The following is a 20,635-nucleotide window of genomic DNA, read 5'->3' as shown; positions in this document are numbered from 1 at the left end:
GTGGCTCCTTTGTTGTTTGCCCCACTTTGTGCTGCTCTGATCTTTGCCAGAGGGCAACAGCCTCCAGCCCCTGCTGCTGGTGGGGCACAGCCACAGCCACCCCAGAGCCTCTCCTGGGGGCACTGCTGTGGGAACTGAGAGTGCCAATTCATTCCAGCTGAGAATACAGCCATTTTTAGAATGCTTTTTAAGCAAAGGAAAGGATTTATACTTATTTTTTATGTATGTTAGATAGAACTTTATATAGAATAGTGGGCTAGTTGTAACCTGTTCTAGTTCTCCACCCACTTTAACAGCTATCAGGACTCAACAATTGCCACTTAAAAATGTGGGCTCTGGTTTTATGTTTTTAGGCACTTCGACAAGGACAAATCTGGACGACTTAATCACCAGGAGTTTAAGTCCTGCTTGCGCTCTCTCGGCTACGACCTGCCCATGGTCGAGGAAGGAGAGCCAGACCCCGAGTTTGAGTCTATTCTTGACACTGTAGATCCCAACAGGTACGTGGGTTGGACCTTTCTGTACTGCAAAATGTGTGTCAGTGTTGGCTGGAAGGTCCCTCACAGGTGTGGTTGCTTCTGCTGGGGAGAGGCTGTGGTTGTTTTCACAACTCATGTGAAAGTCTGACATTTGTGAAGAACTTGAGAAAATGATCTGGTGCTGAGTCACCTGTGTTAACACTTTCACTCCTCCCAGAGCGGTTCCAGCCTCTGTCCAGAGGACCTGGAAGTGCTGTGCTCTGGGTGCTCACGCTGTGTTTTGCTGGCAGGGATGGCCACGTGTCCCTGCAGGAGTACATGGCCTTCATGATCAGCCGGGAGACCGAGAACGTGAAATCCAGCGAGGAGATCGAGAGCGCCTTCCGCGCCCTCAGCTCCGAGGGGAAGCCCTACGTGACCAAGGAGGAGCTCTACCAGGTCAGTGCTGGTTGTGACCCCCTGGGGAGAAACACTCATGGCTTTCTGTTGATGGATTTTGAACAAAGCCCAGCACTAATGGCTTGGAGGTTCATGTCACTGGGGCTGAGTCAGTTCTGACCCTGCCAGGGGATCCTCTGCAGCAAACACAGAAATTGCTGTAATACCCCTACTTAGTTGCTTTAACTGACAAAGAACTGCTCAGGTTGAGTAAAATGAGCTACTCAGAGGCCTGGGAAGGGAGTGCACTGTCCTCAGAAGCCAAAGCTTCCCTTTCATCATCTGGGAGACTAGAGGGAGATGTTTCTCCAGACAGCAATTCAAAGGAGAAACTTCAGCCTAAGCTTAGAAAGTAGGAACACCTCCTCCCTTTCTCTGCCCTGCCAAGACAGCAAGTTTTTCCTGTTTGAATCCCACCAGCTTGCAGGGAAATAAAGAGGTTGCAGTGCTTCCTCGTGTCTATCACCTGTTCTGTCTTCTCTTCGGTGGGAAGACTCCGGTCAGGTGTTCCAGCCCTTCACCAGTGCCAGCAGCCAGAGCATTTCCATGCTGGGTGTAGTTGTGCTGCTCTGGTTTGTGCCCCAGGGCATGGGAGGGCTGCCTGGAACTGCCCCATCCACAGCCCAGAGCCCGTCTCACCTCTGTGCTGTGTCTCTTCCAGAACCTGACCCGGGAACAGGCCGATTACTGCATCTCTCACATGAAGCCCTACATGGATGGCAAGGGCAGGGAACTGCCTTCTGCCTACGACTACATAGAATTTACACGTTCACTCTTTGTGAATTGATCTGAAACACTAGACCCAGAAGATGCAAAGGACATGCTCACGTTTGCTGACTGTAGCTCTGCATGTGTCTCTCTCTCTTTGTGCTCTACAATAATCAATGTTACTTTATGATGTAACCTTAAAGTGCTTAGCTTAAAACTCTTAGGGAAAAGAAACATGTTGCAGTGTGCTTCAATAAAAGTTACTGGTCGAACCACATCATCTGGTGTTTAATGGTTCAATGCAAATTTAGCTGTTACATGGGTGCAGCTCCAGCTGTGGGTTACCTGTGTTTTCCAACACTGAAACAGGTGAGTGGGGAGCTGTTCCTGGAGTCAGGGCAGGAACAAGCTTCATGCAGCTGCTGTGCTGCTGCCTCAGTCCATGCTCTCACTCGCCAGCTGCTCCAGGTGATTCACTTCCCGTGGTCCCTGCTCGGTGAAGTCTGAGCTCAGCTGCCAGACTTTGACTGTTCCAGCAGCATCCCCTGCTGCCAGGAGCTGTGCCTGCTTGCTGTTAAATTCCAAGCAGTACACAGGGCAGTGGCTCAGGGCCTGCTTCAGAGACACCGTGGGCTTCCTCGTGCTCCTTGCCAGGTCGAACAGGAGCACCTCTCCTGCAGACACAGACACTCATTGCAGCTTTGTGCCAAAGGACACTTGAACAGGTGAGTACCTGCTTAGTCTGAGACTGAGTTATTTTTAACCTGTTCCCCCTGCTGATGGTGTCTAGGCTGTGACAGCTGACATCACTGCAAGACAGCACTGATTTAGTCTGCTGTCAGAAACCTGAAACCAGCTTGGCAAATTCTGTGAGATCTCCATTCTTTAACTCAAAAATGGGGAATTTTTGAATTTGGGCAATTTTTCAAGAAAACTGTCCTTGTTTTAAACCATTCTGGAAGTAAATGTCAAACAAGGGAGCTGGAAATAAGTTTTAGGCATATTCTTGCCATGCTCTATCCCTGTGAATGGCCGTGGCAACAGATGTAGAGGTATTGTCAAAAGTGAAAAATAACTGTGACTGGTTGCCCTGGTCACTAAAGTTAGAAATTACTCCATTGTACTAATTACACAGTGCAAACCTTGGACACTGCTCTCTGCTTGTGGGATCTGCTGATTAGTACAAATGACTTGTTCTAATTAACACCCAGCACACTCCTAATTTGATGCCCAAGAGGAGGCACCTGCAGGTACTTGCCTTCCCCAGACGCAGCTGCGAAGACCAGGGGTCGGACTGGAGACCAGCACACACAGAACAGGTATTTCTGTGACACCTGCAGAGCAAAGAGGGGCTGTGTCTGCAGCATGGAGTGCAAGTGAACTTGGCCATCAGTCCCACAGCTCAGAAAGAGGTTCCTGGGGGAGGGAGGAAGCAAGAAACAACGCTTTTTTTGCTTTATTGCTAAAGATATGGAACAAAAATCAGTCAAGGAGCATGACCTCAGACAATATTCCTGCTTTGTAAAGGTCTGAGTGTGTTTCCTAGAGCAGCAACTGCCAAGCTGTGCCCTGGGCTGTAGAGATGCAGCTTTGTTACTGCCCTCAATTAAACTTAATGAGGGCTTGTGTTGACCAGTGAGAGTTGCTGGTGGGTTGTGGCCCAGGGATGCCTGAGAATTGCTGATCTAGAGCTGGGCATTGTTCGAGATGGGTTTGTCTCATGCAAATTAAATGCAAACCTGGGCTGTCAGCATGTTTCATGCTTGGGGCCTCTGTGGATGGTGGGTGAACTGCTGGCAGAGATGGGAGCTTCTCATTTAAATTCTGGCAGCAGCTACTATTGAGATTTCTGGTGTCAGAAAGTCTTACAGATTTAGCAAGATATTTAGTGATCTGCCCAAGTAAAGGACTTTAGCAGCTCCTACCCTTGTCTTTAAACTGATTTATAATTGTAACAACTGGGATGATCTATGGAAGGTGTTGATGTTGCTCATGTGCCCACACACAGCATTAGTGGGCAGCTTCACCAGAGCTGGGGGACATTGTTTCTACTACAACTAAAGTTCACAATGCCAGGTGCCACTCTTTTGGAACTTGTAAACACACCCCGGGGGCTATTTGAGAAACGTGTGTTTAGAGCCAGGGTAACTGTGTCCAACATGCAGCACTTGCCTGTGGAAGGGCGAGCAGCTCACGGAGTACACGGGCCCAGCGTGGGGGGAAAAGGCGAGTTCCACCGGCGCCCTGAGGGGAACGGAGCTGCCCGTGGGAGGGAGAGCCGGAGTCTGAGCTGCAGTGGAGCACCTCAGGGAATAGCCCCCCTCCACACCCACCACAAACACGTGGGGATCGAAGGGGGAGAAGGACAGTGAGGTCACCCCCATGGCTGCCTCTGCCCAGGCCAGCTGGGAGAAAAGAGAGAGAGCTGGTGTGAGCACTGGAGCTCCAGGGAAAGGCAGACGTGGTCGGAGCAGCTCAGCCCAGCCTGCCAGGGACCCAGGGCACTGCTCAGCCTTCAACTGTTGCTGCTGCATCCTCCTACAGAGGGATTCTGTGAATTAATATTAGAAGCAAGTTCTCCATTCCAGCAGCTTCTCTTTAGAGTGTGGCAAAACCTTAGCTGTTGTCAGCCTTCCAGAGGTGATTTCAGTGTGGGAAAGGAGATGGGGATCAAGGGTTAGTGTGCGTGTTCAGAATGAGATTTTCCTGGTCCTTCTCGTGTTCAGGGTGAGCTCTGACACTTGGGCTCCGGGGTTTAGAGTGTTTTTGTAGGATCAGCTCTTTGAGCTGCTGCACTCACCTTCTTCAGCCGAGTGCTGCGAGGGATCTGCTGAGCCACCACGGTGAATCCGTCGGCCAAGGCCAGCCGCCCGTCCCGCTCCTCCCTCCACACCAGGATCTTCCCGTCGGTGGACACGCTCAGCAGCCGGGAGTGGTGTCTGTGCTTGGTGTCAGGTAACCAGTGAACCTGTTCCAAATGCCACCAGCTCAGGTGGGGGACTGTCACAAAGGCCCAGCCCATGCTTGGCTGCCAGCGGTGCCTGGACCTGCCAGGACAACACAAGAGCGGGGCCAGGCAGCAGCCACTGAGCCTGGTACCAAACCAGCTGCTGCTGGGACTGGCACAGACACAGATGTGAGGAGAGAAATGCAGCCAGGTGTTCAGGCCTGAATTCTCTATTGCAGTTTCTATGGTTCACTGTCCTCACTTTTGGGATGGGGCATTTATGGCACTTTCACCCAGCTACAAACAGCAACATTTTCCTCCCTTTCAGATGAGGAAATACAGGTTGGCCCCAGAAGGACAAAATCCTTAGGAAGCCAGACTGAATGACATGCTTGTAAATCCCCTCAGAGCAAGGGCCTTCAGGCTTCCACCCAAGGATCTACTTGTGTTCTTAAACCATCACAGGTATTGTTGGCTGCATCAGCATTAATAATTAGTTAAGTGTGAATGAACCTGCTCTTCAATTATCCTGGACAGAGAGAAGTGATTTTTTACAGGTAAATGTCTGTTCAGGAGCTAGATTTGGGGGAAAATAGCCAGCAAAAGAGACTACTGCTGAAATGCAGCAGCTTAGCTGTGGATAGGAAGCAAAGGGATGACAGAGCTGTGGCAACACTCACCTCCCCCAGCGCTGCCTGCTGTCTATGATCTCTGTTACCTGATAGACTGGGTCAGTGTGGGTGTCATCTGTCATCCCTGTCCTCCAGATCACAGGGTCTTCTGTCCTGCTGGTGTCCCACACCACCAGCTCCCCACTGAAAAGGCCACCTGAAAGGACAAAGATAGAACATCTCAGGCCTGATGGCTCAGACAAACACACAAATGGAGCTGTGGTGGGAACAGACCCAGCAGCTTCAAAGGTTGGGCAGCTCTGGACAGGGCACAGTCTGCCCTGGTGTAAGAGAACATTGTTCTGCTGAAGTAAGTATGTTCTTCCCTTACACCCTGGGCTGGATTTCCCTCTGTCATCTCTCTCTGAGGAGATGATATAAAGGCAGACATCACTAGAGGCAGCAAGCCCCAGTTCAGAGGTAACAGTGCACTTATCTGTGTTGGTGAGCATTAGTTCCTCAGTTTGAGGAGCTGCAACACTGTTCCTTCTGCAGGAAATCTGAGGCTGAGCTCAGAGCCAGAAACCAAAAGATCCAGGCTGCAGGAAATAAGGGTGTGTTTCAGGCATGGTCTGAGGTAAGAGCAACCCACCAGCTATCAGTGAGGGCTGGGAGGGGTGGAAAGCCAGGCACATGACAGAGCTGGGAACATCCATCACCAGGTCAGGGTGCTGTGGATTCAACCCTCTTCTGTCCAGATTCCAGGTACAAACGTAGGATTTTTCCGTGCTCCAGTCCCCATCATCCAACCTGAAAAAGAGAAAGCCACGTCTTGCCCTGCCTGTCCCACAGAGGATCCCAGTCCAGCAGAGCTCTGGGATGCCCTGTGGGTCATTTCCATGTGCTGCTTTGTGGCCTGAAGGAAAACTGAGGTGAAGGGATCACGAGGGGATGGATCTCTGTGGGCTGGTTTATACAGTGTGTGCCAAGGCCCACGTCTGTGCTCACAGAACAAAGTGCCAGCCAGTAAATCTGAGGTATGATTCCCTATTCCAAGGCCTACTCACCATGCAAATAATGGGAACAATCAAAAGGGTGCATATGGAAAGTTCAGAGAAGGGAACTCTACTGAGGGTACCCACAGACACAGAAACCACATTCCCATCTACAAACAGCTGTAGACTGGGAGAGCAGAAGGAGCAACCAACATACAGGTTTGCCCTGTTTTACTCTTCCCTACACATTCCCTCATGGGATACCCCTTTTGCTGGGGTTTTTAATCAAAGGGAATGGGAGCAGAAGGAAACAAGAGTAAGGGCAGCATTAGGGCCCATGAAGAGGAGGCTGTACAGACATTGTTGAATTACATGAATGTTTTGTCCAAGCCTCATTTCAGAAAGCCTTGAATGTGTGTCAGTTCATGTCTGTGGCACTGGGCATGAACAGGTGCCAGGTTCATCCAGGGTGCTCAGAGACCACATGAAACACCACAATCTCAGTGAAGATAAAGCACAAACCCCACCCACAGATATTTGCAAGTGCATCTGCTCTTTACATATTCTTTCCAAACAGAATCTACCTAGAAACAGTAAGATCATGTATCCATTTTCAGGGCAGGGGGAAAGGTAGAAGAAATAAGACATAATTTTGTTACTTTGAAGAGGAATTATTTATATATGTGTTAGTTTATTACTGACAACAGAAAGCAAACATATCTAGACCTGAGGTCAGCCTGAGGTGTCCTATCAGCCTCAGCTGCACTCCCAGTCCACCCAGATACTCACCGGCCGTAGGAACAGGCGATGACAGATCCCGTGGCATTCCATGAGACACTGGTGACCTGCAGGTTTTCATCCTGAGCCTCTGGGTATGACAAGGTATGCAAACACAACACCTGGGGGAGACCAAATCCAAGCACTGAAGCAGCAATCTCTGAACACAGAGACATGAGCTCTGTGCCCACCTCTGATGTGATCGTGTTGTTACAGCCTGGGCTTCCCTCTGCCCAAGGACTGATGTGAAAAGGTTGTTTAATTCCTACTGGGAAACAAAGCCCCAGCACAACCCTACCAAATCAACTGTCACTCCATTACTGCCTTTCTCAGACTGCACAGCTCTGGAAGGCTGTGCCTGAGGATTCACAGCACCCCCCACGTGTGAGTCTGGCACTTGCTGAGCGGTTTGAAAACGCCAGTCCCAACGTTTGCTATCTGATACAAACTGCTTCCATTCCTGAGCACTGTGCACTAAACAAATAGAATCTAAGTAAGAAGAGCTGCCAAATCACTGAGTGCAACTGTTCCTAGATCCCTGCTAGTCTGGAGTGCTCTAAAGGCACTGAAGAGAAGCCTGCACTGACTGCAGCCTTCCTTCTCACACTGCTGCTACAACTCAGTCACCAGCAGGAATAAGTTTTACCAAGCAAGGAGAAAGGTGGAAACCCCCCCCCCCCAAACTAATCCAACTTGTAATGGTTAATTATTAGAACCTGGCAAGAACAATCACAGCAGTCAGGAATAGAACTAATGCGTCAGAGCCACTGCAACCAGCCCTGCTTGGGCAATGACAGGGGTCTGAATTCTGCCACTTACTGTTTCATTCTGATCTGTCCAGTTCACTTCAAAGCCATCAAAGGCACGGCTTTCCCAGTTTTTATTTAGCTCTTTGATAACAGCGTCCTCCACTCTCTGAAGGAATGACAGAAGGCCAGTGTAATCTACTTGGACTTCTTGCTGGAAGTCTTGGAGAGCATCTTTGCCCTGTTCCGTCTGCACCGCGGCGTCCTGGCCTGTGTGAGACTGTGCTGCAGCTTCTGCTGTGGAAATTCTCTTAGTCTGGCAGCTTTTCTGGTAAAAGAAGACAGACAGTCTCTAATCCAAACAGGAAAACAAGTGTTGCACAAAGCGTTCAAAGCACCTTCTGGCGTTTCATAGAGACTTTCCAGCCCATCTGCACAGCTCTGGTTCATGGCTAAGCCTCCGTACCTGTGCAGGGGATGTATTTGTGACCTTCCCGAGAGCTGATGTGAGGCAGAGATGCCCGAATGCCAGCCAGGTTCAGGCCGTGCTCTAAAGCACGGAATGGGGAGAGCTGGAGAAGGTGAGAAAGCGGCGAGCACCGCACAGGTGACAGCGCCGCGTTATGACCGCTCGAACCCCTCGGCGGCAGCTGCGCGGGCGTTTCTTTGCCAGTTCGTGTACGGGGGCCAAATCAGTAAAGGGCTGGAAGGGGCAGAGCCGGCGGGCACACACCGGCCCGCTCCCGCACAGTCAGCGCCCCGCGGGGCAGGGCTCGGTCCCGGGCACCGGGACCTGCGGGGGGCCACGGAGGAGCACGGAGGGGGCAAGTCGGGGCACGATCCCGGCAGGACCGGGGAAGGCGCGGCCCGGCTCGGCCCGGCGGTACAAGAGCGCGGAGCGAGGCCATCCCGGGGTCTCTCACCGCCTCGCAGCGCGCGCTCCGGGCGCTCCTCCACAGCGACTGCACGTCGGCGCCGGGCGCCGCCAGGTCCGTGAACATGGCGAGGCCGGAGTGTGCGAGGGGGTCCCGGCGGGATCGAGAGTCCCGGAGCTTTGGGGGTCGTGGCCCGTCCCGCTCCCACCGCAGGCTCCGCCGGTTCCCATGGAAACGGGCGATGCGCGATGACGTCACTCGAGCGACGAGCCCGCCGGGCCGTGGGCGGTAAAGTGAGTCGGGCGGGGCCATGTTGGGGACGGGCACGGAGGGCTGTGCTGGGCGGGCGGCGGCTCCGTGCGGGAGAGGGGTGCGGGCTGTCCCTGGCACTGTCACTAATGCTGTAGGTCCGGCGGGGTTTCTCTTCCCCCTCTGGCCGCCCCCGCCGTACCCTCGCTGGGGCCCGTCGGGTCCCGAGTGCCAGCACAGGCGGGAGGGCGCGGGGGCTGCCAGGAGTTAAGATGGCGGCGGGGAGGGGGCGACAAAGCTGAGGAGGAATTGTCGCTAATTCCAGACTCACGGGGGAATTCCCGCTCTGACTGGAGTGTCGCCGTGTGTTTGCCGAGGGAAGGGGGCCGGGGAGCCGGCTCCGAACGCGAAAAGCCCGGGGTGTGCTTGGACTCGTTGCTTTGCTCTTGCGTTGGTTGGTTTTGATGAGGGAATTGTGGTGATTTGTGCTGAGGGGGAATCACTGAGGGACCGAGCTCCTGGAATTACTGAGGGACCCAGTGCCTCCCGCCCGCTGGGCAGCTCTGGGAGTGTCCCTGGTACGGGCACAGCTGGATAACAGCTGGATAACACCTGTGCTGCTCCTGTCGCAGGGACAGGGACGGATGTCCCGCTTCCTTAGGTGATTGTTCCCAACAGGTAGCCCTGTGCCTAGAGTTTTTTTCAATCTGCAACTCCATTGGAACCCCCTGGTGATGAATGCAAGGGCTAAATTTAGCGCTGGCATGAGGAGGCACAGATGCACCAACTTAGGGGAGTTATTCCGGCTGTTGCTGGGAAGGAGCCTGGCCTGGGTGTGGGAATCAATAGAGTAGGAGCTCAGCAGTGAATTCTCCTCTGGAGCACATGTGAATCCATTTATGTCAGAGCCAATGCAATGGCTCTTCTGAGGAATCTAAAATATTTCACAATTAATAGTGAAATAAGACTCCCTAAAACTCGTGGTAAAGAACTATTATACCCATTTTACAGACAGTGAAACTGGAGCAGAAAGAGGTTCAGTGGCACCTCCTTCAAAGCAAAGAAAAAGTTCCAATGGAACTGAATCCTCCAGAATTTCAAATCCTGGCTGTGTATTCGCTGTGATTCTTCCCCTGGTTGGTGTGAACCTTCAGGATACCTCACAGAACAGCCAAGAACATAAATGCACCCATGGGTTGGACTGATGGCCCTTTTAGCCCTGTCATCTCTCTCTGACTTGCACAGGAGTTAATCTGAATTTCCAGAGTTCAAGTTTGGCATCGCCAGCAGCAACTTATTTTTCATCAGGTCACATGTCAGGATATGAATTACAAAACTTAATTACAAGTTGTACTCTGCTGTCCTTTCTACCAGTTTTAAGGCAAGTGAAACATCTCAAAAACACAGCTGTAGAACTCTAGATTTCCAACCAGGTGTCTGTAGCTGTGGTTTTGAGTCGACTTGATTATCTTTATTTCTCATTCAGCTTTCTGTTTCCACCTTTTTTAAAACATCCATTTACAAAGGAGCTTTAAAAAACATGACTGTTGGAAACAATGTCCTGGTTTTGTCACAGCAGGAGTTCAGTCACTTCTCTGGAAAAAATACTTGAGGTCCTGCCTCAGCTTTTTCATTAAAAATCTCAACTGCTGTATCATACACCAGTGTTCTGCTGCTGGTATTGGTGAGATCCAGTACAGCACTGCCTGAGAAAGGCTTAATTTTTAAGACATGAGCTTAAAGATGCAGGACAGTGACACGACCATCTGCCCCTTCATGAGTGGAATAAATATATTTTCTACTCAAATTCAAAAACCCTATTAAAAGGACAGAAAACAAGCATTGTTGGATGAGATTTTTCTACTGCAAATATTTAAATTCAGGAAGTAGTAGGACTTTTAAAGTTTATGTTGAATAACTGATACTAAATATTTGAACCCAATAGCAGAGTGTTTTTTTAAGAGGTTCTTCATGTTTAAGATTTATCCTCTATAAATAGATCATCTTAAGTCATCATTAAATTATCTTAAATTGGTATGAGTAGAACTGCCAAGGCATATTACTGTTTAGAAGAGGAGTAAATATTACAAGTGTGAATTAATACACAAGGTGCCTCATCATAAAAATGCTAAACACAAACTGCAGTTTAAACACTTTAAATAACTTGTCAGAGGGAACTTAAGGAGGAAAGTTTGTAGTTTTTTGGGACGGCAAAGAGATAAGAAAACTGGAATTTGAGTACCAAAGAGACCAAAAATAAATCAACATTTTTTTCAGCCAGTAATATGCAAAGTTACTGCACATGTAGAACATGTTCCCTGGAACGTGGTGCATGTCTGGGCTTTTTTCTTCCCTGAGGATGAGAAAGGAGCTAACAGCTGCAGACAATGCCTGTTCTAAGTAACCACTTTGATCCTTCTTTATTCCAGTTTCTCTGGAGTTTCAATATATCAAAGGTGTTTCAAGAAATCTTATGTTGCTTTTTCTTTCTGGCCTGGCAGTATCAGATACAGGGATGGTTTTGTTTTCACTCCACGCCGGAAATAAGGCAGAATTGGGGATAACTGAGGAAGGGCTGTTCCTGGCCTGAGGCTGCCAGGTCTCTCTGAAGTGGCAGTTTTTACTACAGGGCTCATCTGTGCTCTTTCCTCTCTCTGTTTCATGAGACAAAGTGTAGGAAGTTTTCACTTTCACATAATGGAGCAAATCATCAGAAAACAACAGGAGAAGGTTGAGGTAAAGAGAGAACAGCCAGGGAAGAAGCACTGGGGGGGAAAAGCATCAAAAAAGGACTGAGCTGTAAGACAAGCTGCACTCTGGGGTCTGATCACTGTGACCTGAGCAAAACAAACACTCTGAGCTGCATCTCAGTAAAAATTCCCCCACTAGTGGGTGCAGTCTCTGCCCTGGATTTGTGATAAATGAAACTATTCAGTTCTGTGGAGGCTCCAGACAGGCCAAACATCAGATTGTACCCAAAAATAGAGAGACGTAATTGAGCCTTCCACTTTTACACCTTCCCCTCCGCTCCCTCCACCCCAAACAGATACAGTAAAACAACATGCACAGATCAGTCCAGCCATGAGAAAGGGCTCTTGAAACTCAGACTGGCAGGGAGGGGCTTGACACATGATTGAAGGCACTGCCTTTTGCTGAGCGATGGTTTTGTTCAGAGGAACAGAACTTTTACATCTTCTCCTTTATTCAAAACAAACCACAGCCAACCAACAAAACTCTCCAAACAACAGCAAGGGTTTGTTTCATAGAATTGTCACCCCAGGACCTACTTGTATAACCAGCTTGTATAACCAGCAAGACCTCGTTCTGTTCCCTGGTTGTTCCTTTCCCACCTGTGACTGGGAATGGCCCAAGGTGACAGATTTGGTCTGGCTGAGGTCTGGGTACTGAACTATTGCCTTTGCATTAACCAAAGGATGGAATATGGAGTTTGAACTGGCTTTGTGCTGACACTTTGTGCTTGTTATTGGGATATGGACAATATCTGATCAGTTATCCCATATTTGGCTTTTGTTAGAGTTGTGATGTTAAAATCCACCAAACCTGAAGGCAGAAAAGGTCCCCACAACTGTCAGTGTTGAACACAATGTCTGTGCAGCCCACCAGGTGCTCAGTACCTTGGTGAGGGTTTGGGTCCTTGTGCAGGCCTGAGGTGTTCTCTCAAGCTCTGTGACTCCCTTACCTATTTACTCCCAGTCCATCCTAACAGGCTCATGTATTTTCTCTGATTTCAGACCTTCTTTTTCCTGTTTCCACCCTGCAAATGCTGTACCCTTTTTGCTTTAAAAACCTATTTCTCCCTCTCATCAGAAAACATGTTGCCTCATTTCTGATGTCCTGTTACACAGGGACATGATACATTATCCAAAGAATCCATCTCCATTAAAATCATGGATCTGCTGTGCTCTGCAGAATTACAGTAGGGGACTCATAAAATATGGGTGCAATTCCTTGCCCTGTGCAGGTATTGTTTATCCCACATTCCTTCCTTGATGATTAATAATAAGACAAAGATTTTAGTGGAGTGTGACCAGACCAGGAAGGAGCTGGGGGAAGGTTTTGTGGCAGGTGGCAGCAAGTCACCACCACAGGGGCACAAAGGCACTGCCAGCGGGGTTGGAACCGCAGTGGGGCTGGCACAGGGCCGAGCACCGGGGACTGTCCAAGGAGGCATCTGTGAAAGGCTCAGGATCCCGAATCCTGGCTGTCATGGGGCTCTGAACTTGGTGGCAGCTGGGAGCCTCTGCCTTGGGCAGGGCCTCAGGGATGTCACAGGGTGATTGGCAGTGTCTCTCCTGGTTTGGGCTCAGCAGCCTCCAGTTCCTGCTGAGTTCGTAGCAGCACGTCCAGTATCTCATCCCAGACATAAAGGTACAATCTGCTGTGCCATTCCTAAAAGGGACCTGACCCTTTGCAGTGCTGAAAACAACGAGATCCCTTAAATGAATCCCTTTTTCAGTAACCATGCATGACTAAAAATTAGTTATCTCTTCTGTACATCACTTCATCAACTCGTACTATGTCCACTATCTCAAACAGCTATTGGAATTTTAATTGCTATGTCTGAAGCAGCTGGTTATCTCAGGAGGCATTGTGGACAGGTATTGCTCATCTGAATAGAATTAGTTCTCCTTTGCAGAAGTGTTGTTTCAAAAAAGGACATTCAGAAATAAGTAGTTACATCCCACTTGGGACCATCAGATCTGTGCTTATGTAAAGCAAGCAAGCAGAATTTGCATGATAGTTCTTGATTGCTCTTCAGAAATCTGTATATTTGTTTAATTTCAAGCACGCTATTCTCATTTCTTAAACATTATTTCTATGAACAATGAGTGATCAGTAAATACATCATAGCTTTACTGGGATACAGAGATGTAATGTAAGAGTGGAGAATAAAATAATGCTCCTACCATGATGTCAACTAATACAGCAAGAAAGAGATTTGCAAGGACTCCTCTTACTGGTAGAAATTTCACCTCCATTTAGAGAATTTGCATATTGCCACGTTAGCTAAACCAGCAAAATCACTTAGTGTGAAAGCCACTTCTGAAATGGCAAATTAAAATAGCTCATTTTGATTGGTTTGTTATCCCAAGTACAACGGGGATCCCAAAGGGTCCTGGAGCATATTATACAAACACACAGAGCTAACTTCACAAAATTATGCATTGCAGGAAGATTATCACCTTCTCAAAAGCACATGGAAGATGAAGAGAAGCAGAATATCTTGTACAGACAAATTGGATGTGTCAGTGTGAGTGTTTCAACTGCTGCAGAAAATGCCAAGTGATTTGTAAGGATCACTTTCCTTTTATCGCCTCCCTTTATCTTGTAGCAGTGACAGGCTGGGACTCAGAAATCACAGAAGGAACCACCAATGCAGCCCGTTTCTGTAACTTTTTTCTTCACTATATATGTGTTCCTAACACAAAAACTGATCTCAGTCCCACTTAAAAAAAAAAAGAGTGAAAACATGACAAAACAGGGCTTAAGCTGCATGACTGTGGCTCTCTGTGGAGGAGTGTAAAAGACAATTGCCCCAGTTACATGCTGGTTTTGGAACTCCATGAAGCCTAAGCCTATTGAAATATATATTTGGGAGTGGAGGGGAGGGAGGATGCTCTGGAATGAGGCCTGGAGCTGGAATGCTGTCGTAAAGGCAGCAGGAGGAGGGAGAGCCATAAACTGGCTGCGATCCCCAAATTTAAAAAAAGGTCCGGAAACATTTTAATGCCAGATTATGTGACACCTTTCAGTCCTGGTTTTTATTTTTTTTCTTTTGTCCTTAGTTCTCCATCTAGTTGACTGAAACTTTTCCTATTTATGCCCCCAACTGTGCAAGCTGGGTTGACTAAAGCATTTTTATTTTTCTCTACTCCAGCCTGACAAAGTCCTGCTTATGCAACAGCTTATACCTTTAATAACAGCGATATAACTGCATCAGAACTAAAAAAAAATCACCCAGATTTCTTAGCACCAAGGCCTGAGAGAACTTGCTGCTGTGCTGGGATGTGACAGGAGGCAATTTATAAGGAATTAACTCTGACAGTCACTTTATACAGCTGATTTTCAAAGATCTAGGCACTAAAGATGTGTTAATGAGGGTACCCGAGGCTTCATAATTAATTATATTAGCATCTCTTTGTTACTCCCTACAACAGGAGTGCCTAGTTGACATTTCAATGGGAGGCTGGTGGTGTTCTTTGGGATTATTATCCAGGAGTGCAGTTATACCTTAGCTCCCAGAGGGGAACTTGCATGGAAATGCCGCTGTGAATTGGAAGGGCCTTTGGATCTCAGGAAAAGCCCTTGAAGGAGACTCTGCTGGAAACTGAATGGATGTCAGGAAAATTTCTCTAGCCTGGAATCTCTCTTCAGATATGGACTCTCCTCCCCCTTCATTTCTGCTTTCCCTTCCTTCCCTCCCCCCTTCCTTCCCAACCCACAAGGCTTAAGAGCCACAACATCCAGCTCTTACTGAATGTTTAGTTCCAAACCCCTAAAGGAAGGAATACTGACCTGAACGAAACAGAGAACAAAGTAACCTGAAAACAGGGAATATTTTCACAGGCTTGAGTTTTCAGTGCAATAAAGCCAGAGCTGCCAGAAGGAGTCCCAGAAGTGGTGAGTCAGATAATAAATGTACGGCTGTGGTGGGAGGGAAATGGTCTCGACTTTGTTTAATCCCACCCCACCCCCCCTTAGAAAGGCAGATGAAATTATTTTCCAGTCATAACCCTGTGAAAACAAACATGGAGTTTAAAGGTTATTTCCTTTGTTTTGACTCTGAAAAGGGAAGGATGATGATTTGTCAATGATCTCAAATTCTGCTCTAAAAGTTTTTCCAGGATCACCTGAGGTGGCAGAGCTGCTGTTTTGTTTATTGATATATTCCACTTGCTTGTGTTAATTTAAACAAAACTTACCAAAAAAATAGCTGTTTTTTCACACCAGTTGCAATTAGAACCTTGTCATGGTTGGGCTTGGTTAAGGGCACTTGGACAAACACCTCTAAGTGAGACCTGTGCAACATGTTCCTCACTCCTTCATTACTCCCTTCAAGGGACTCTCTTTCTTGTGACATTGTTCATGCATCTGCACCAGGGAACCAGCTCAGAGTACTAGTCTAAGTTAAAAATAAATGGAGTTTATGGGGACTATTTCTAATTGAAATCAGTTCCCTGATTCAATTTAACATAGGGCTGCACCAGGAAAAAAAAAGCACTGGCACAATGCAGGGACAGTGTGAAGGAGAAGAGGGCAGGAGTGTGTGGTGGGGAATGCATAAGTAGGAATTTCTACCAAAAAATAGGTTGTCAAACTATGTCCTGAAAGACTTTACATTCCTCCATGCCAGAGCCACCTCTTTGCTTTGTGAGCAGGTAACACCTTGCAGGACTCTCAGGACTCCCGGAGCTATATAATGCTAAAAAATAGTAACTGTTCCTACAGACTGACACAATTAACCAAATTCCACTCCCAGATCTTCACTGTCTGCAACTCGTGCAGCACTTTCTGCAGCCCAAGTTGGAGCCCTGTCCTGTTCCTGAGTTCTGTCTCCAGCTCTAATGAGCAATAACTGAATAACTCTGGCATTCTGTTCACCTACCAGGAAAAGAATTACTTTCCTCACAGAGCTTCTTATATTTAACTAGATTTTTTTAATGAGCTTTGACATTCTCAGATGAAAAGAACAATGTGTACAATGTCTATTACAGCAAAACCTGTATATGACAGATTCCTACATGTTTGCCTGTCTTTTGCCTCACCTTTCCTGTCACCACACTCCTACACAGGCCTCAAGACACGCTGCAAATGTTTGAGTAATGCCAACTTCAAACCCCAGAATTGTCATTAACATCCTCACTCTTCACTGAGCAATGTTATGTTTATTTTAATCTGATGCTTTTTGGATAGAGACAGAGGTTACTCCCCCTGAGAGTTTAAATATCAATAGTGCTCTGCATCACAAGGGAAGTTTTTAATGATTCCCACAAAACCCGCTGCCACTTGGTAAGGAGACAATGGATGAAATACAGAGTGTAAAATCTGTCTCTACTGCTATTCCTGAGGGACCAAATCTAGAAGTGTTACTCAACTTTGCTTAGGATTCAGCAAGAGTTTTCCTGCTGCAGGACTGAGGAGATGATAAATAAGAGTTTGGAGAATTGGCCAGAGTTAAAATCCTGGAAAGCAAACATTTATAAATTGTGTCTGTAGAAATGTTGGCTCCCTTTTAATTTCCCTGTGAGTGGAGAAGAGGGAGGGGATCTTCTGTACATCTCCTTGCAGGAGAACCCACAGAAGCACAAAGTATAGTTTTTCCTTAGTTATCCTAAAGCTTCAATTCAGCATTCATTTCATTTTTTACTACTGTCACTTCCATGCTTTTTTATCTATATTTATTGTGTTTCCTTAGAAATCCTCTCTAGCACAAGAGCTTCTGAGAGGAAATTCAGCCTTGCTTCAGATAGAGCATCACTGAAGGCAACTGAGGAGCTACTTCCCCTGGGAATTATTTCAGGGCCTTCTACATAAAAATTTGGTTGGCACAAGTATTCCAGAACAACTCCCAGTATAAATCCTCCTGTATTCCAGTTTGAAAGTGTATTTATTTGTGATTGATCATTTTACCTAGGAATACTTCTTGTCAGTGCTCAGTTTTTCTCATGAGAGCTTTCATTACACAGATCATCTGTAGCAAAATAAAGCCTCAGATGGAGACACAAACCCAACCACAACATATACCATTTAATCACCAGCTGATTTCAAATAAACATCTGGTTTTTCAAACATTTTTGTGAAATTGTAGCTGTATTGAGCTTGGTTGAAGTCTACTATTGCCTTATCTGCAAAATATGAACAAAACATTCTTAAGCACCCACAAAGCTTATGTCTCATGTACAGAAGTGGCTTAGGTTTCATGGCCTTTCAATGTCATTTAAGGTTTTTCAGAATATTTTGCCTGCCTCTTTGCCTCTGATACCTGGGAGTGAGCACCTGACCATCCATCTCTTCAGGGATTCCAAGCAGATACTCTGGTAAGTTAAAAATGTTGCTATAGGAAAAAGTAAAAATCAGGTTTAGCAACTATGTCTAATGGGAATTTCAGCAAAAATAAAAATAAACCCCAATGTAAATAGGATCACTGGATTTATTCAGCTACACACTGTTAGTCACTGCCTGCTGTCAGTGTCACTGACCTACTGTCCTGCTTCAAGCCACTTATCAGCCCCGAAATATTTTCATCCCAAGGTTTAAACTGCAACAACTGCAGGGACACGTGGAAGATTCTTCTGTCATTATCTCACCATTCAGTTCTAAGGGGAGTGATGAATAAACAGTTGGAGGGGACGTACTTGCCTGGGTAATGGCTGTGCCAGACTGTTTGTAGGGCCGGGAGGCTCAGCAGTTCCTGAGGGCTGTCACACTGATCACACACAGCAAACCAGCCCCTGCTGCTCCCAGCCAGCCCTGATATGCCAGTCAGGCTTTGCTATCAAGTCCAAGCTTATGTGTGCTCCACGCGTGCCTTCAACTCACTTGTGTGCCCAGTCATTTAAAAATGTTCGTAGACTCTACAAAATTAATATCCATACTCATAAATTTCATAGAGTCTAAAAAATTCCAAGGGGGAACCTTTGTTCCTAATCCAGAGCAAGTTTCCTGTGGCAGACCAGGCTCCCAGCATAGATGTACAATTGTTAAGCAGTTGGTTGCATTTCAGGGGTGGTAAAATGATCCTTGGTTTGTATTTCTCTACTACAATCTCCATAAAGGCTGTGAGATTCTTTGGGATGGAAGGAGGTAAAACTGTGAGTTGCTACTAATTATATTGACTTGCATGATTTTCTATATGCCCATTTTGCACTGCAGAAATACTTAGGAGGAAATGTGCTCTTTCTTCCACACATTACTGCGTTGGATTTGAGAGGATTTAGCACATTTTCTAATTTCATTTGCCAAACTAGGGGTTTGTGTTTAAAATTTACAGCTGACTTCGAATTCCAGGAATTAATCATGATTACCAATCATGTCTCTGTCTTGTAGTAACACACCTAACCAAGGATAGATATACTGGGAGATCTGAACTTTCACCTCAAGGAGCAAATATAAGGTTTCCTTTACAAAGAAGCTCTGTTTAGTAAATTCTTGAGGAAAACATGCAGTTGCTTCTACACTCTCTAAATTGTAAGGCCATTAATCATTATCAGCTGCTGCCAAATCCCCCCAATTTTATTAATTAGCCTGACAAAGTCATCACCATGGGAAGGCTGCAAAGATGTAACTCCCTGATTTGTGAGCACTCAGTACTCAGGCACTGCATGTGGAAGATGCCACAGTTTTGCAGCTTGAACTGTGCAGCCTGAAATTCAAACACGAGCCAGAATCCTGACTCTGTAATGTGTAATATGTAATGTAATATGAGGAATGAGCTGTTTGTGATATAGGCAGCACAGCTACTTGGACAGTGCAGTTCAGGGGAAAATGTTACTGTTCTGTTTGATGTAATCAGAGTAGTTGATAAAGGTCTTACAAGAAGATGAGAGAAGAAGGATGTAAATCTTCTCTGAATACGTTCACACCCCTCCCTGTATCTCAGGATTATAACTGTACATTTATCCCCTTAACAGTTATTCAAGGACTAAAACTGCCTTAGAGGTTTAGAAAATGAAAAACATTCGAAAGAAGTGAAAGGAGGTAACTGAATATTTAGCAATTAAACTTTCAAATTTTTTGTTGTGTGTTTGGGGTTTTTTTTGTTGTTATTGTATCAGGGATATTAAACCCAGTTATGTATTAGGTCTGAGCATCACCTGTCATTTCTGAAAGTCTTGTGTAACAGCAGGTAACTCATGTAACAACGAGGGTTTGTGTCACACAGATACCACTCTCCTTCCTTTGTAATGAAACTCCGTGGGGTTTGTGTACATACACAGAGGAGCAGTTTCAGGCTGAGTTGAGAGCTGTGTTGCCATTTGCTCTTTCACAATATTTGAGTCATGTTCCTCCTGAGTGAGCAGCAAGAACAAACACTAAATGAAATCAGCTGCAGAAGCCACTGGGTGCTCTCCTCTCATCCTTCCCAGGGCTTAACAACGACTCTAACTCAGAGGCTTAGTTTTACTTCTTCATTTTTCCATAGAGCAAAGAGGAGAGTGCAGAGAGGGCATCACTCTGGGAATTGTCAAATTCTTTGAGCCAAGCCCCAGCAACAAGTGAGCATCTGTTGTTTTGAGACCTTTTATGAAATGTCCCCAGAAGTTAGACCATGGTTGGGCTGTATAAGGAAGGCTCTGTTTGGAAAAGGAGAAAATCCAAGCTGTTAAAGCAACAGTACCTGGTCAGTGGGAGGAAATGGATGTAGAACTGGAGAAAATGTACTGATGTTCACATAACTTTTGTAACAGGAAGAGAACTGAGGAAGAGTTAGGACAAAAGGTGTTTTAGGAAGCTGGGAACAGCACATCACCAGCACTAAACTGAAGCAAGCAAGCAAAAAAAAAAAAGAAACTATGTGAAAGAACACCTCTTCCTTCCCCCAAAACTGAACTCTCTGCTTTCTTTTTTCATATGAAAACACAGGTTTGTATTTTGTGTCTAAAATGATATATGTTTATTTTAATATTTTATACATATTATTATATATGTTATTTTTTAATATTTGGATATATTTACATTCTTTTAAATATATATAATTAATGTGCACTTTTTTCTTTTATAATAGCTAGTTTTAGGGCAGTATAAACAGATAGTGGAAATGTGTTTTTAACAGTATAGCAGTTAAAATG

At 46.4% G+C, this 20,635-nt stretch overlaps 2 protein-coding genes and 1 long non-coding RNA gene across 11 annotated transcripts in view; 2 read left to right on the top strand and 1 right to left on the bottom strand.

The window, feature by feature from the left end:
• Positions 1 to 1,902, top strand: part of SPTAN1 (spectrin alpha, non-erythrocytic 1) — a 47,804-nt gene extending 45,902 nt beyond the window's left edge. For all 9 annotated transcript variants that reach the window (XM_051808165.1, XM_051808166.1, XM_051808170.1 and 6 more), the window contains 3 exons: positions 354 to 500; positions 770 to 917; positions 1,579 to 1,902. In XM_051808165.1, the coding sequence (XP_051664125.1) occupies positions 354 to 500; positions 770 to 917; positions 1,579 to 1,704 (421 nt within the window). In that variant the 3' untranslated portion in view covers positions 1,705 to 1,902. The remainder of the gene's footprint in view (positions 1 to 353; positions 501 to 769; positions 918 to 1,578) is intronic.
• On the bottom strand, positions 1,747 to 8,888 carry DYNC2I2 (dynein 2 intermediate chain 2). Its single transcript, XM_051808176.1, has 9 exons — positions 8,625 to 8,888; positions 7,775 to 8,029; positions 6,968 to 7,077; positions 5,836 to 5,993; positions 5,291 to 5,400; positions 4,426 to 4,593; positions 3,798 to 4,030; positions 2,884 to 3,041; positions 1,747 to 2,299 (listed from the first exon to the last, which is right to left on the bottom strand). The coding sequence occupies exons 1-9, from the start codon at positions 8,886 to 8,888 to the stop codon at positions 2,061 to 2,063; spliced, it is 1,695 nt and encodes a 564-aa protein (XP_051664136.1). The 3' UTR covers positions 1,747 to 2,060.
• An 8,804-nt stretch (positions 8,889 to 17,692) lies between these two features.
• LOC127480241 (uncharacterized) lies at positions 17,693 to 20,422 on the top strand. The gene is made up of 3 exons (XR_007907799.1): positions 17,693 to 17,884; positions 19,478 to 19,544; positions 20,255 to 20,422. It is a non-coding gene; the product is annotated as an uncharacterized LOC127480241 (long non-coding RNA).
• The last annotated feature ends 213 nt before the right edge of the window (positions 20,423 to 20,635 follow it).

Source organism: Manacus candei, unplaced genomic scaffold (genome assembly GCF_025592945.1).
Source record: "Manacus candei isolate 608988 ecotype Guabito, Panama unplaced genomic scaffold, ASM2559294v1 h1tg000071l, whole genome shotgun sequence".
NCBI classification, from domain to species: Eukaryota; Metazoa; Chordata; class Aves; order Passeriformes; family Pipridae; genus Manacus; species Manacus candei.
The sequence above is the reverse complement of the archived record's forward strand: the minus strand, read 5'-3'. Positions and strand labels throughout refer to the sequence as shown.